General features: G+C 43.0%; 1 protein-coding gene across 1 annotated transcript in view; it reads left to right on the top strand.

The window, feature by feature from the left end:
- The first annotated feature begins 7,570 nt into the window (after window positions 1–7,570).
- Window positions 7,571–12,530, top strand: part of LOC145398733 (adhesion molecule nephrin-like) — a 27,454-nt gene continuing 22,494 nt past the window's right edge. The window contains exon 1 of the mRNA XM_080271531.1: window positions 7,571–7,679. Coding sequence (XP_080127657.1) covers window positions 7,571–7,679 — 109 coding nt within the window. The remainder of the gene's footprint in view (window positions 7,680–12,530) is intronic.

Raw genomic sequence — 12,530 nt, 5'->3', positions numbered from 1 at the left:
TTCCTACTTCTGTTCCCCATCCTTTTCTTTTTCTTTCTTCCCATCATTCTTTTTTTTTTTTCACTGTTTTCCGATATTCTCTCTCTCTCTCTCTCTCTCTCTCTCTCTCTCTCTCTCTCTCATTTTCTTTCTGTGCTTCTTCCCATCATTCTCTTTGTTTCTTTTCCATGATTCTCTCTCTCTCTCTCTCTCTCTCTCTCTCTCTCTCTCTCATTTTCTTTCTGTGCTTCTTCCCATCATTCTCTTTGTTTCTTTTCCATGACTCTCTCTCTCTCTCTCTCTCTCTCTCTCATTCATTCCAATATCCCTTTTTTCATTCTCACTTTTCTATAATTTTCCTTCCCTCTCCATTGTTAACATCAATCTTGCCACGTCCAAGCTTTTTTATTTTTTTATTTTTTTTTATATTAGGAATGATCTCTTTTGGTAATAGGTTAATGGAGACTTTTAAAAAATCCATTATTTCGAAAGGTCTATATTAAACCGAATAAAACCATCAGGCGTTAGAATGAGAGAGAGAGAGAGAGAGAGAGAGAGAGATAAACTGGTGTTTTGGGCTGGTAATCTTTTCGGTTGAGGAAGCTCCCGAACACCTTTTCCTAAGCGATTTATTTCTTATTTCGCCTTACTGTCCTTTTCCGTGTTACATAAATCCTTCCAATATTGCCATACTCTGCATATATAACGTACAAACTGATATTAACCACCCATATCCAAAAATAAACCGCTAGGGAAAAGGAGTCAAGAAGCTTTCTTAATTGAGAAGAATACGAGCTTTAGGCCGGTTCTCTCGTGGGGTAAGGGGCTCCCTAGCAACTCTTCCTTAGCGATTTATTTTCGGATATGGCTGGTCAATATTCTTTTGTACGTTATTTATGCTAAGTATGGCGATGTTTTACAGGAATTATAAAACGTAAAACAGGACAGTAAGGTGTAATAAGAAAAATAAATCGCTTAGAAAAAGGTGTTTAGAGAGCTTCCATAACCAACGAGAATACTGAAGATTTTAATGAATATCCAACATAATGCAATGAAGTGAAGTGAAGTGAAGTGAAGTGAAGTGAGGTGGAAGAAGTAAAAGGCTGAATGAATACCCGACATGGACGAGGAAGTGAAGTGAATAAGGCTGAGTTAATGAAGTGAATGAAGTGATGATAATGAAGTGAAGCTGTGAATGAAGTGAAGCAGCAGTGAATGAAGTGAAGCAGCAGTGAATGAAGTGAAGCAGCAGTGAATGAAGTGAAGTGACGTGAAGTGAGTGAAGTGACGTGAAATAAAATGCTGAATACACACTACCCAGCAAGGGGAAATAAACTGAAGTGAATGACGTCCACTTCACTTCACGTCCTGGGAGGAGGTTGGCTCTCACACACACACACACACACACACACACACACACACACACACACACACACACACACACACACACACACACACACACACACACACACACACACACACACACACACACACACACACACACACACACACACACACACACACACACACACACACACACACACACACCTCAAAATACGCTCTCGTTCTGCCAGCGTGGGTGTAAAATATGTTAAAACCTAATGTGACTCGTTAGTAATCATAAAAAAAAAGAAAAAAAAAAGAATGTTCGGAGCCCAAGAATGTTGAAGGGACTGATGACTGGGACTGTAAATTAGTAGAGAGAGAGAGAGAGAGAGAGAGAGAGAGAGAGAGAGAGAATTACCATGGCAACGCGTCTTTAAAATCCTAGTGAAGCTTTTGTTGCTCTCCCAATAGATGCCATCACTATACCCTGTTTACTCACCTTGGCCTAAAATTATCGCGTCCCCATCTTCATAGCTGAGTTATAACAACAGCTTAACACTGGAATATGATGCAAGTCAAGAGGAGCTGCTATGGAAAGGATATAGTGCATCGCAGTATTGTCTTGTTGATTACTGTCGCTAAGTAACGTAAAATGAGCTCAAAAGGACGCAAATCTGGGCCAAATTAAAGTGGAAAATACATATATAGTCTCTCTCCAGAGCCACCCTTTCACTAAGATTGATTTTTATCTCCGCAAAGGAGGTTACGTTTAAGCCGGCGTTGGTGTGTTTGTCTGTTAGCAGGATTACCGGTACGCAAAATGTTATGACCGGATTTTGCTGAAATTTTTTGAAGGTGCCAACAGATATCTTGTTACTTAAAATACATTTATGCCTACCGACTGCGCAATATTTATCGAGACATAATCGTTCTGGGTTTAATATTTATGGAGGTGAGAGTTTGCGACTTGTACCTCCTTTTCTCCTGTACAACCTAACTTAAATCCATGTATGTTATGGGCACAACAAAGTCCTTATTGCTGTCAGTGTTGGACGTTAAGGGAAGAATAAGGGCAGTCACTGGAGAGCCTTGCCGTCCCACTCGATATGGCATTGAGACTTTTTTCCTAGGCACCACTATCATAATTCTTTTTTCTCCCTCCATCACTTTTCCCCTTCAGGGAGCACATTAGGCCTAAGTCTATCCTCTCTACCTACCATCTCCTCGCGCATCCCTTATCTCCTCCCTGTCTCTCAGTTTCCCTATGCTTCCCTATCCCTTTCACCAGAATGAGATCAAAGTGAGAGGCAGCGTCTATCGGTAGCTGTCTACTAATACACTTTACTCTAATCCTGGTTCTGGAGTGGGCGCCTTCACGTGGTGGCGTTGATATAGCCATACTGATCTGTTGTCTAGTTATTAACAACGACCTTCAGATCACTCTCAATGTCCCGAGAGGGGTTGTGGACTGCCGACAGAGGAAAACTGCAGCCTGCAGTCCACCTGGTTCAGATTCGAATGAGCCTAGGGTCACACAAGCAACAATTTTGATTCCAAGCTCTCCCGCCTTCCTCAGAGCAGTCTCCTCATGGGCATACGAGACTTCGCGACTATGAGCCGACAGGTGAAGGCGGTACGCTAAATGTTCCAGCCCAACCCCACACATAGCAACCCTGAGATAAGACGGGATATATATCAGCTACTTTTATCTCCTAGTAAAATGTTCCCTAAATCTCATGATACTGAAAAAAGAACGATGAGCTGGGTGAATATAAACAAAAATCTAAGAATGTAACTAGGCCGTAATGCTAGCCATATAAATAATAAGCCACTAAGGCGGGTGATAAAGAACGAAGTTGACCTAACCACCATCGTCCTATCCATTATAAACATCCGTCGAGGCTTCTAAACACGAGCTACACCTTGCACCGACGCATCACAGAATGGACATAAATTACAGACATAAGCTGAAAATGAAGAGTGAACACTTTACCCTCCAAGGCGAGTGATGGCCAGGGATGAGACGACACCTGTGGAGTTTTGCACTGGACCTGAAAAAGAGGAAAAAAAAGGGCATGATATTACTGAAAGGAAAACGTATATCTAACTATATTCCTCCTCTCCACGAAAGTATTATTATTATTATTATTATTATTACTACTACTACTACTACTACTACTACTATTATTATTATTATTATTATTATTATTATTATTATTATTATTATAATTACTTGATGCACGAAGGAGCCGATATTGGTGGTTGCAAAAAAGAAACAGGAATATGCAGAATAAACCCAGAACCAACTGTTATGGCAGCGTTAGCCGAATGACAACAGAAGATTAGTGGACAAGAAAAGATTAGTTTATTTTTTATTTTTTTTATGAAGAGAATCGCTTTAGGGAGATGTATTGTATTCTGAGTGATTAAATACATTCTCATAATTCTTTCAATAATATTAATCTTACCGTTTCAATTTCCCTTTCAGGTAAATATTATACCAGGTATTAAAGAAACAGTCGACAATTAAGTGAAGGACTGGAACTGTTAAGGAATCTTTAAATAGTGTGCGTTTCCCCTTTTCTTCTAACTTACTTTATACTGGTGGAATTTTAGAACATTTACAAGAATTTTCAGCTGAAAGTTGACACAGTGAAGAGCATAGCAGGCAGAAAATCGTGAGAAAAAATTTAAGTGTTGAAAACAGCCCAAGAAAATATTTGAAACAAGAAATCATAAATTCTTCCGCACGAAACGAGAGAATATATACTGGTACAAAAAAAATATCGTCGAATCAACAGAAATGGTGAACGAAAATGCTGTATTTGTTTAACAGCAGAATGGCGGACACCCAAACTGATCACAGAAAGAAAATCTGTCACAAAGACTTTTCAAGGTTAAACTTCACGCCTGCCTGTCTGCTTGCCTCTCAGTCTGTCGTCTGCTTGCTTGTCTGTCTTTCTGTCTGCCTGTCTGTCTGCTTCCCTGCCTTAATGAGCCTGTTCGTCAGTGATGGTTAAAATGACAGACCACCAAAACAAAAAAAAAATTATCCAACATATTCAGCTCAGCTCTCCGATGTAGCGAGTACGACACAATTCCAGCCAGAGTAACAACCTTCCATCTGAGATCACCTGAACCAAAGATATACCACACTGAGTAATACCACCTCAAATATAGCATCTAACATACCACCTGACTCCACACCCCTCCAACCAACTCCATACCACTCCTACTACAACCACAGTATTTCAGCTGGTTTCACAAGACAGGCTAACAACACACCATCCCAGCTAACACCACTCCACCACAGTTAACACCACACCTCTATACATCATTCCTCCTAAAAATACGAGACTAAAGCTACCTCTACACCACTCCTGCTAAGCTCCACAAAACCCCAACTAACTCCACAATAACTCAGCTAACACCACACCCCCCGTTAAATTCCAAAATACCCCAGGTAACTCCACACCTCTCCAGCTAAAATACTCAGCACCCCAACTAACCCCATTCCACTCCAGCTAAGATCCACAAAACCCCAGCTAACTTTACACCCCCAGAGCTAACTTGCAGCTTCATCTAAATGCCCCCTTCCCTCCCTCCCACCATTCTTGGCAGCATGCAACACCGAACCCAGGCACCTCACAACTTCCAACCAGCTCTTAACTTGCTCTCCTCGACCGTCAACTACGTAAAGGGCCAAGTTGCGAGAAAGACACGTTGCCGGAAGGGTCACTTTGTTGGAAGGGCCAAGTTGCTGGAAGGGCTTTCTCACACTCACACACACACACACACACACACACACACACACACACACACACACACACACACAAGCATATTCAGTTCAGCGGAAAACAGGCAAAATTGGATAAATTGGAAGGTGACGAGGCGCAAGAGTACAGGAAACCCGACAAAAACGCACTGGAATATTTTTGAAGCGCTGTTGAAATTATGATAAAAGATGGCAAATTTGAACTCTTCTTCGCTCAAATTCTGTGAAAAAAAATGGTGATATAATTCGGAATGGCTTGTGAAAACCGGCTGGAAAAGGTCAACTTGTAACTCGGTCTGCTCAGACATTTTTCAACAGAACATATCGAGCGAAGTGGAACATATTACGAACTAATCGAATGTCTGACTCTGCTGAAGAAAGGAAATCAGTGCTAAGATTTATCTCTCAGGAAAAGAACTGTCTGGGGTTGACTTGGATATATTACCAAAGTTAATCTATAACAGCAAAAGTGCACCTGGTTACTTAAACTGGCGTTTCCCTCAATGAAGGGGAAAAAAAAATTCTGTACTCTACGACAAGGGCAATTTTAGTAATATCGAGAGGAAAAAATCTGATAGTTTCTCTGGGTAATGACTAGGCTGGCTGATCAAACCCAAGACGTACAAACAAGCACGAAATCGTCATCCTTAAGGAGTGGAAATAATAATGTTTTCTAACTTGGTAGCATCAGTCAGCTCTCTGTCTCCCTTCCTTCACTGTTCCGCTGACAAGATGTAAAGCCAAATGCAAAAGTCCGTTCGCTTCTTCTACCTCTCTCATCGTTGGTGTCATGGATGCCTGAATGACACGAAGCAGATAGAGGTGCAAATTATCACTTACAGATGAACGATAATTATGCACCATCGTCCACTGTGCCACAATGAAACGTTTATGAATCCAACGATGAAAGAGTGGCAGGAGAAGCGAGCGACCTTTAGCATTTGACTGTACAAACGCAGAATTAACATGAAGCTTCTCGTATGAAAGAAAAGTCACATTCATCCCCTACATTCATCCCCTACCACATCAAATCAACAAAGTTTCTTCTTGCCTCAACAACCACTCCTCCACCTCCATGTCTCCTCGTTGAAAGTGATACAGTTGGAGAAAAGCAATCATTGACCTGTGTGTGTGTGTGTGTGTGTGTGTGTGTGTGTGTGTGTGTGTGTGTGTGTGTGTGTGTGAAAAGCCATATCCTCCAAGTTGAGTCAAACAACATATTTTTTTTCTTTACTCAGCCAGCCTTTCCTTGTTTAAGTTGATATAGCCAAAGATACATAACCAGTGATCTAATTGTGTGAATGCTGAGTGATAGGCAGATACCGTAAGCATATTAACAAAATAACTCTCAGTCTCTCCTTCTGTCTCTCTATCTACCCTCCGCAGCATATCTCTCCTCAGGAACGGTAGTACAACTGAAGAGAAACAAAGCAGTACCCAAGAGCAAGTGTGTTCCTTTTGTGTGTGTCTAGTTCGGTGCGAAATTCAAATTAATATCCGAACTCACCCAAGTCTCTTCTTACTTTCTCACCCAGGCCATCTCACTAGCATCCCTCCTCAGTGAAGCAGATACAACTAAAAACGTATAAACAAAGGACTAAAGGTGTGAGTATTTTACATATGCGTTTTGCAGGGTGGAAGACAAATAATCTTTCAAACTGACCTGCCATAATCAATCTTATGTTCTGTTCCTCTACGCACCAAGTCTTCCAGTTTTTGCTACTAAGCTACCGAAGCAGATATAACTGAAGACATAACTAGAGAAATAACAGCGTCTTTTGTGTGTTTGTCTTTCTAGTGTGGTTGAAAAATCAAAATAATATCTGAACTCTTACATATCTCTTCTCACTTCCTAACTGAGATGGTCATCACAACGTGTCTTTTTACTGAGCGAAACTAATATAGCTAAACACAAACAAAGAAGTGAAAAGTTATTGTACGGAAGAAACTAAACACTCGTTTTTATTCGTCAACAAAAAGCCTCTCTATGTGTTTCTAACGTGGTGGACAAATCAGTTTTAAGACAGTCTCCCAAAGCCAAACCAAGTCTCTACTTCGTCACCAAGACAGGCTTCACATAATCTCACATTACTGATGCATATACAACAATAGACTCATAACAAGAGAACTACCAACGTCCTTTTTTATGTGTGTGTACGAGTCTGCAGTGTGGCAAAAAAAAAAAAAATACTCCAGAACTTGCCAAAGCAACTAATTTTTTCTTTACTTCCCAACTCAGACGCTCTCTAAAAATATGTCTCGTTTCTGAATGTGATACAAATAGACGTAACTATAAAACTAACGTTGAATTTGCTGTATATTCAAGTGTGGCGAAAAACTCACACTTATTTTGGAACTCAACCAAATCTACTGCTACTTCCTAGGCAAGAAGATCTACAAAACATCCCTCCCCACAGACTACCTTATCACGGCTTCCTCCCGTTACCCCCCACAGCACAACACAGCCCCCTCCCTCCTCTTCACAGCACCATGGTCCCCGCTGTAACCCGGTCGCTGTGCACCGTGCTGGTCGTCGTTGCTGTGCTGTGTGCCGTGTGCTGTGCCGCCAAGCTTAAAGCAAGATCGGGACTCGAGAACAGTAAGTGGATTATTCTCAAGCTGTTTTGGTTTACTTGTGGATTTTGGCCTGTGTTTGGTGCTTCCGTGTGTGTGTGTGTGTGTGTGTGTGTGTGTGTGTGTGTGTGTGTGTGTGTGTGTGTGTGTGTGTGTGTGTGTGTGTGTGTGTGTGTGTGTGTGTGTGTGTGTGTGTGTGCGTGCGTGCGTGCGTGCGTGCGTGCGTGCGTGCGTGCGTGCGTGCGTGCGTGCGTGTGTGTGTGTGTGTGTGTGTGTGTGTGTTACGGCATACCACACTTACACAGCGAACCAGGAAGGGGAGCCACGATTAAATACCTTCCACCAAAACACCCTGATTCCCGCAATGGCTATCATGATGCACAAAAGGTGATTTACTCTTTAATTGAAATAATGAAAATTGCTCGAGTAATCAGCCGCATGTAATTATAACCGGGTCGAAATCACGGCACTAATAAGCTCGGGAAAATTAGTAACAAATATAGCAATTGGGTTAATGACTTTGACCCCAGGTATTACGGTAATTTGGATGGAAGGAGGTGGGAGAGGACAGGTAGGACGGCATGTGGGATAATTACATGACAGGTTAATTAGGTTTAAAAGGTAGGCAAGGATACAGGTAAGTGCGGTGTTTTGTCCCTTACTACGAGAGAGAGAAAGAGAGGAGAGGGGGGGGGAACTACCTACCCCTCAGTCACGAAGCCAATCAACATATCTCAGTTACACACCCTTCATTTCTGGCTCCACCATCACCCTTACATTTTCCTCCCCTCCATTACCTTCTCCCTTCTCACCCCACTAATCTTCCTCTCCCTCCCTCTCCTTTCTTCTCTCACCCTCCCTTCCACTCTCCACCCTAATTTCCTCTACTCCTTCCCCCTCTCTTCCCCTCTTTTCACTTCCTCCTCTGTTGTCCTCTTTCTTTCCCACTCCTCACTTTTCTTCTCTCTCGTCTCCTTCCTTCTCCTCTTCCCTCTCACTCCTCATCAGTTTCCCCCACTATACGTTAAATAATACTACTATATGCACCATTCACAGTCCAGTTAACAACAATAGAGAGTATAGAATGTGTGTGTGTGTGTGTGTGTGTGTGTGTGTGTGTGTGTGTGTGTGTGTGTGTGTGTGTGTGTGTGTGTGTGTGTGTGTGTGTGTGTGTGTGTGTGTGTGTGTGTGTGTGTGTGTGTGTGTGTGTGTGTGTGTGTGTGTGTGTGTGTGTGTGTGTGTGTGTGTGTGTGTGTGTGTGGTAATAAACTGTTGTGATAATAACCGTGAATGCCGAAACAGCCAACTTTTACCACGGTCAATTTAGTTCCGATTCTGTTATTCCGACTAACAGAAAAAAAAAAGGCAAAAAAAAATCCACTCCATCAATCACCCATATCAGGACACCCAACCGTCAATATACAATTCATATCCCTATTTCAGTTCTAGGGTCGATCAGCCTGAAGAAGACCTTGGTTATAAGATTAGTGAATAGCCTGGGAATTAACCCCGGACCAGTCAGTTGCTAGTCAGTCTTGTAAGGCATTCTTGGGAATGAATGGAAAGAAGGGAAACTCGGAGGAAAGATGAGGCAAGAGGAAAAATTGAAACAGTTAAGAAGCTACTATGTATGCAGGGAGAGAGAGAGAGAGAGAGAGAGAGAGAGAGAGAGAGAGAGAGAGAGAGAGAGAGAGAGAGAGAGAGAGAGAGAGAGTGAGGGAGTAAAGGCAGGGAAAGAGAGAGGAGGAGGAGGGAGAAAGAAGGCAGAATGGGACGAAGCGAAGGTGAGGAAGGAGAAGGAGAGGATGGGGAAATGAAGGGAAGAAGCGGAGAAAGGGAAGAAAGAGGAGTGGATGGGGAAGAATAAGGGAGTCTTAATGGGGGCTGGGAAATGGGAAAGGAGAGGACAGGGAAAGATGAAAGGACAGAGGAGGGTTAATGGAAGGGAGGGATAGGCGAGGAAAGAGGGGGAGGAGAGGAAGAAGAGGGCGAGAAGATAGAAAGAAGAGGAAGAAAGGCGAGGAACCAACCTGTCTAATGAGAACAGAGGGTGCTCAGGTTACAGGCAAGTCTGGGGTTTAGGACGTGAGTACGTGTGGGCGAGGGAGAAAGTGTGTGGAGAAGAGGAGAATGTGAAAATGAGGCATGAAGGGTGTGGGTGACGTTGGGAGGGTGACGTGAGGATGTGGGTGAGGCAGAGGGGTGGATACAGATGAAATGGTGTGGCTGAGGCAGGTAATGTTTGGATATGACAGGAAGTAGAGATGTGTGGATAGAAAAAAGAGGATGTGGATGAGACAGGTACAATGTGGATGAGGCACGCTATGGACGTCGGTAGGATTTATACAGCGTGGCAATAAGACCAGAGGCAAAAAGGTTAAGCTGAATTAAGGTGAGGAACAGCGTGCATATAAGCTGAAGTGAAGAAAGTATAGAAACAGAAATGACAAACTGAAGGAAGCAGGGACAGATATGCGAACGGGAATAATTTATTAAGACAGAAATACTGGAGGTAAGAACGCACAAGGACAGGAATGACAGAGTGAACTGTGTGCAAAGACAGAAACGCTTGAGTCATTCTTATATCTAGCCCATCCTCTCCAAGCTGTCCCTTAAGCTGTGTAAATTCGTCTAGAGGTAGTGCGAATAAACCAAAAAATGGGTTCTCAAGCTGACGTAGCTGAGGTGTACGCAAAGCTAAATCCTGTCAGTTTGAAGAGTCTATCCTAAACTAAATATAATCGTCTGGAAATAGGAAGCATTAAATAAAATACACACCCACGGCCTGAAGGGATTAACTGTGTCCACAAATATCTCCCTTCATCAATCTTCCCTCTGCCTTCCCTCACTTGCCTTAGTCATATATTCCTTTGTACCAGTCGCCTCGAAGGGACCAATAAATCTGATGGTGTTTCCTTTTCTTCGTACCTCTTTGTACTACATTCTCCCAAAAGCTGTCTATCAATTTTCCACCTCAATCCCCCTCCCTTGCAACCTGTCCTTCCTCCTCCAACCTCCATTCTTGCCCAGCTTCAGACCTGGCATTGTTATACACCCAGCCTTTTCTCTCCTCATCTGAAATCTATCCTCCCCTTGTCGCCTCTCTCTTCCTCCCTCATCAAAAGGCTATCCCTCATTCTGTCACCTCCCACTTCCTTCTTTCCACCTCTCTCGTACCTGTTTTTCTCCCATCTACCTCTCTCCCCTCTCTCTCGAACCTTCATTCCCCTTCAGTCTCCCACTTTCTCCTACAGCCTTTCTTTTCTCCCCTCTCTCACCTGTCACCCGTCTACTTTCACTTCTCTCTCCTTTCTCAATTAGCTAAACTCATTCTACAACCTCCCATCTCTCGTAATCTGTCCTTCCCTTACAACTTCCATTCTTTCCCCTCTTTTGTACATCCTGTTGTTGTATAGCCTCCTCTCTCTATTACTTACTATCCTACTATCTTGCCACTCTCCCCTCTGGTAAAGTGCAACACACTACAACTTAGTTTTCTTGAGTAATTAGGTAAGGAATGAGGAGGAAATGAACAATAACAAAATACCAGCCAACTAATGGTATCCTCCACATATGCAGCAAAGATAACACCGTGATGTAAACAGCCGAGAGTCAAATATCAGTGGGATGCTGCCCTAAGGAATAAACTTCCAACAATTATCTTGATATAAGTAAAACTGAAAGACATAAGTTGCCCAGTGTGTATGCAAAATTGTCATCTCGTGGTCGCTCCCAGATGTCTCTGTGTTATGAGGAAACATGCGACATCAAGTGCAGTTTCACATAAAAATAAAGAACCCCTCATAGCAGTGCATGGAGCGGAATTCATTTTGAAAAAGAAAAGTTGTGTAAAAACTGATTTTATTAAATCCCTCGCACATGCCCTTGCTTTGCGAGGAAGAACTGTAAGAGGTAAAGCACTGTGATAAAGACGGCGGCGGCGGCGGCGGCGGTGGTTGAAATCCTAGCCTCAACTGGACGTGAACTTGGTGGACTGCAGGCTGAAGTGTCCCTTTTCCTACATCCTCCTTTCGGGAGATAGAATGGGAACTGAGGGACGTTTGTTTAATCAGGCAAATCCACCGACCGGTCAATCGGTGCCACCACGTGAAGGCGTCTCACAAGCACAAGTGGGGTGATATAATCCAGGGAAATATGTACTGCACAGCGCAAGAAAATTTCAAGGTGACCCAGCTCAGGAGGGCTGGCAGGGGTGTGCGTGGCCACCGCAGCAACACACTGAATATTACAGCAGCACATGTAAGCAGCACACGACTGGGGTGCGGCAAGAGGGGGAGGAAGAACGGAAGGGAGGAGAGACGGGCGAACTGACGGAAAACGCCAAAAAAAGGGAGAAAGAGAGGTCAGAAAACGGACGGGGAGGGGAGACAAAAGGAACGATAATGGATGCTGAAGGAAGGAGAAATGGAGATGAATGAAGAAAGGAAGGGGGCAGAAAGGTGAGAGAGAGAGAGAGAGAGAGAGAGAGAGAGAGAGAGAGAGAATAAACAAAATTTCCCCCTCCCACCACCTAATGTTGTAGCAAATCGACAGCATATTAATAGCTTTGTCCATGCCTACCTGTCTGTTTATCTGTTTACCTACATCTATCTATATGCCTCTGTCTATTTATCTATACCTATCTAATTACCCATCTGTGTGTGTGTGTGTGTGTGTGTGTGTGTGTGTGTGTGTGTGTGTGTGTGTGTGTGTGTGTGTTTTAGCATGTTTTTTTCTGTTTACCTCTATCTGTCAATCTGTTTCGTCTATCAATCTGACCCTCTCAAAGCAGATTTTTCTTTGTAGGCTGTGTGTGTTTTGACTAAAATTGTACTTTTTTTCTTTGTGCAACTATAAATGCTCTCTCTCTCTCTCT

The sequence above is a fragment of the Coenobita brevimanus genome, chromosome 46, assembly GCF_032717465.1.
Source record: "Coenobita brevimanus isolate Jiangsu-jjx chromosome 46, ASM3271746v2, whole genome shotgun sequence".
Lineage (NCBI taxonomy): Eukaryota > Metazoa > Arthropoda > Malacostraca > Decapoda > Coenobitidae > Coenobita > Coenobita brevimanus.
This window is presented reverse-complemented; position numbering and strand designations above follow the sequence as displayed.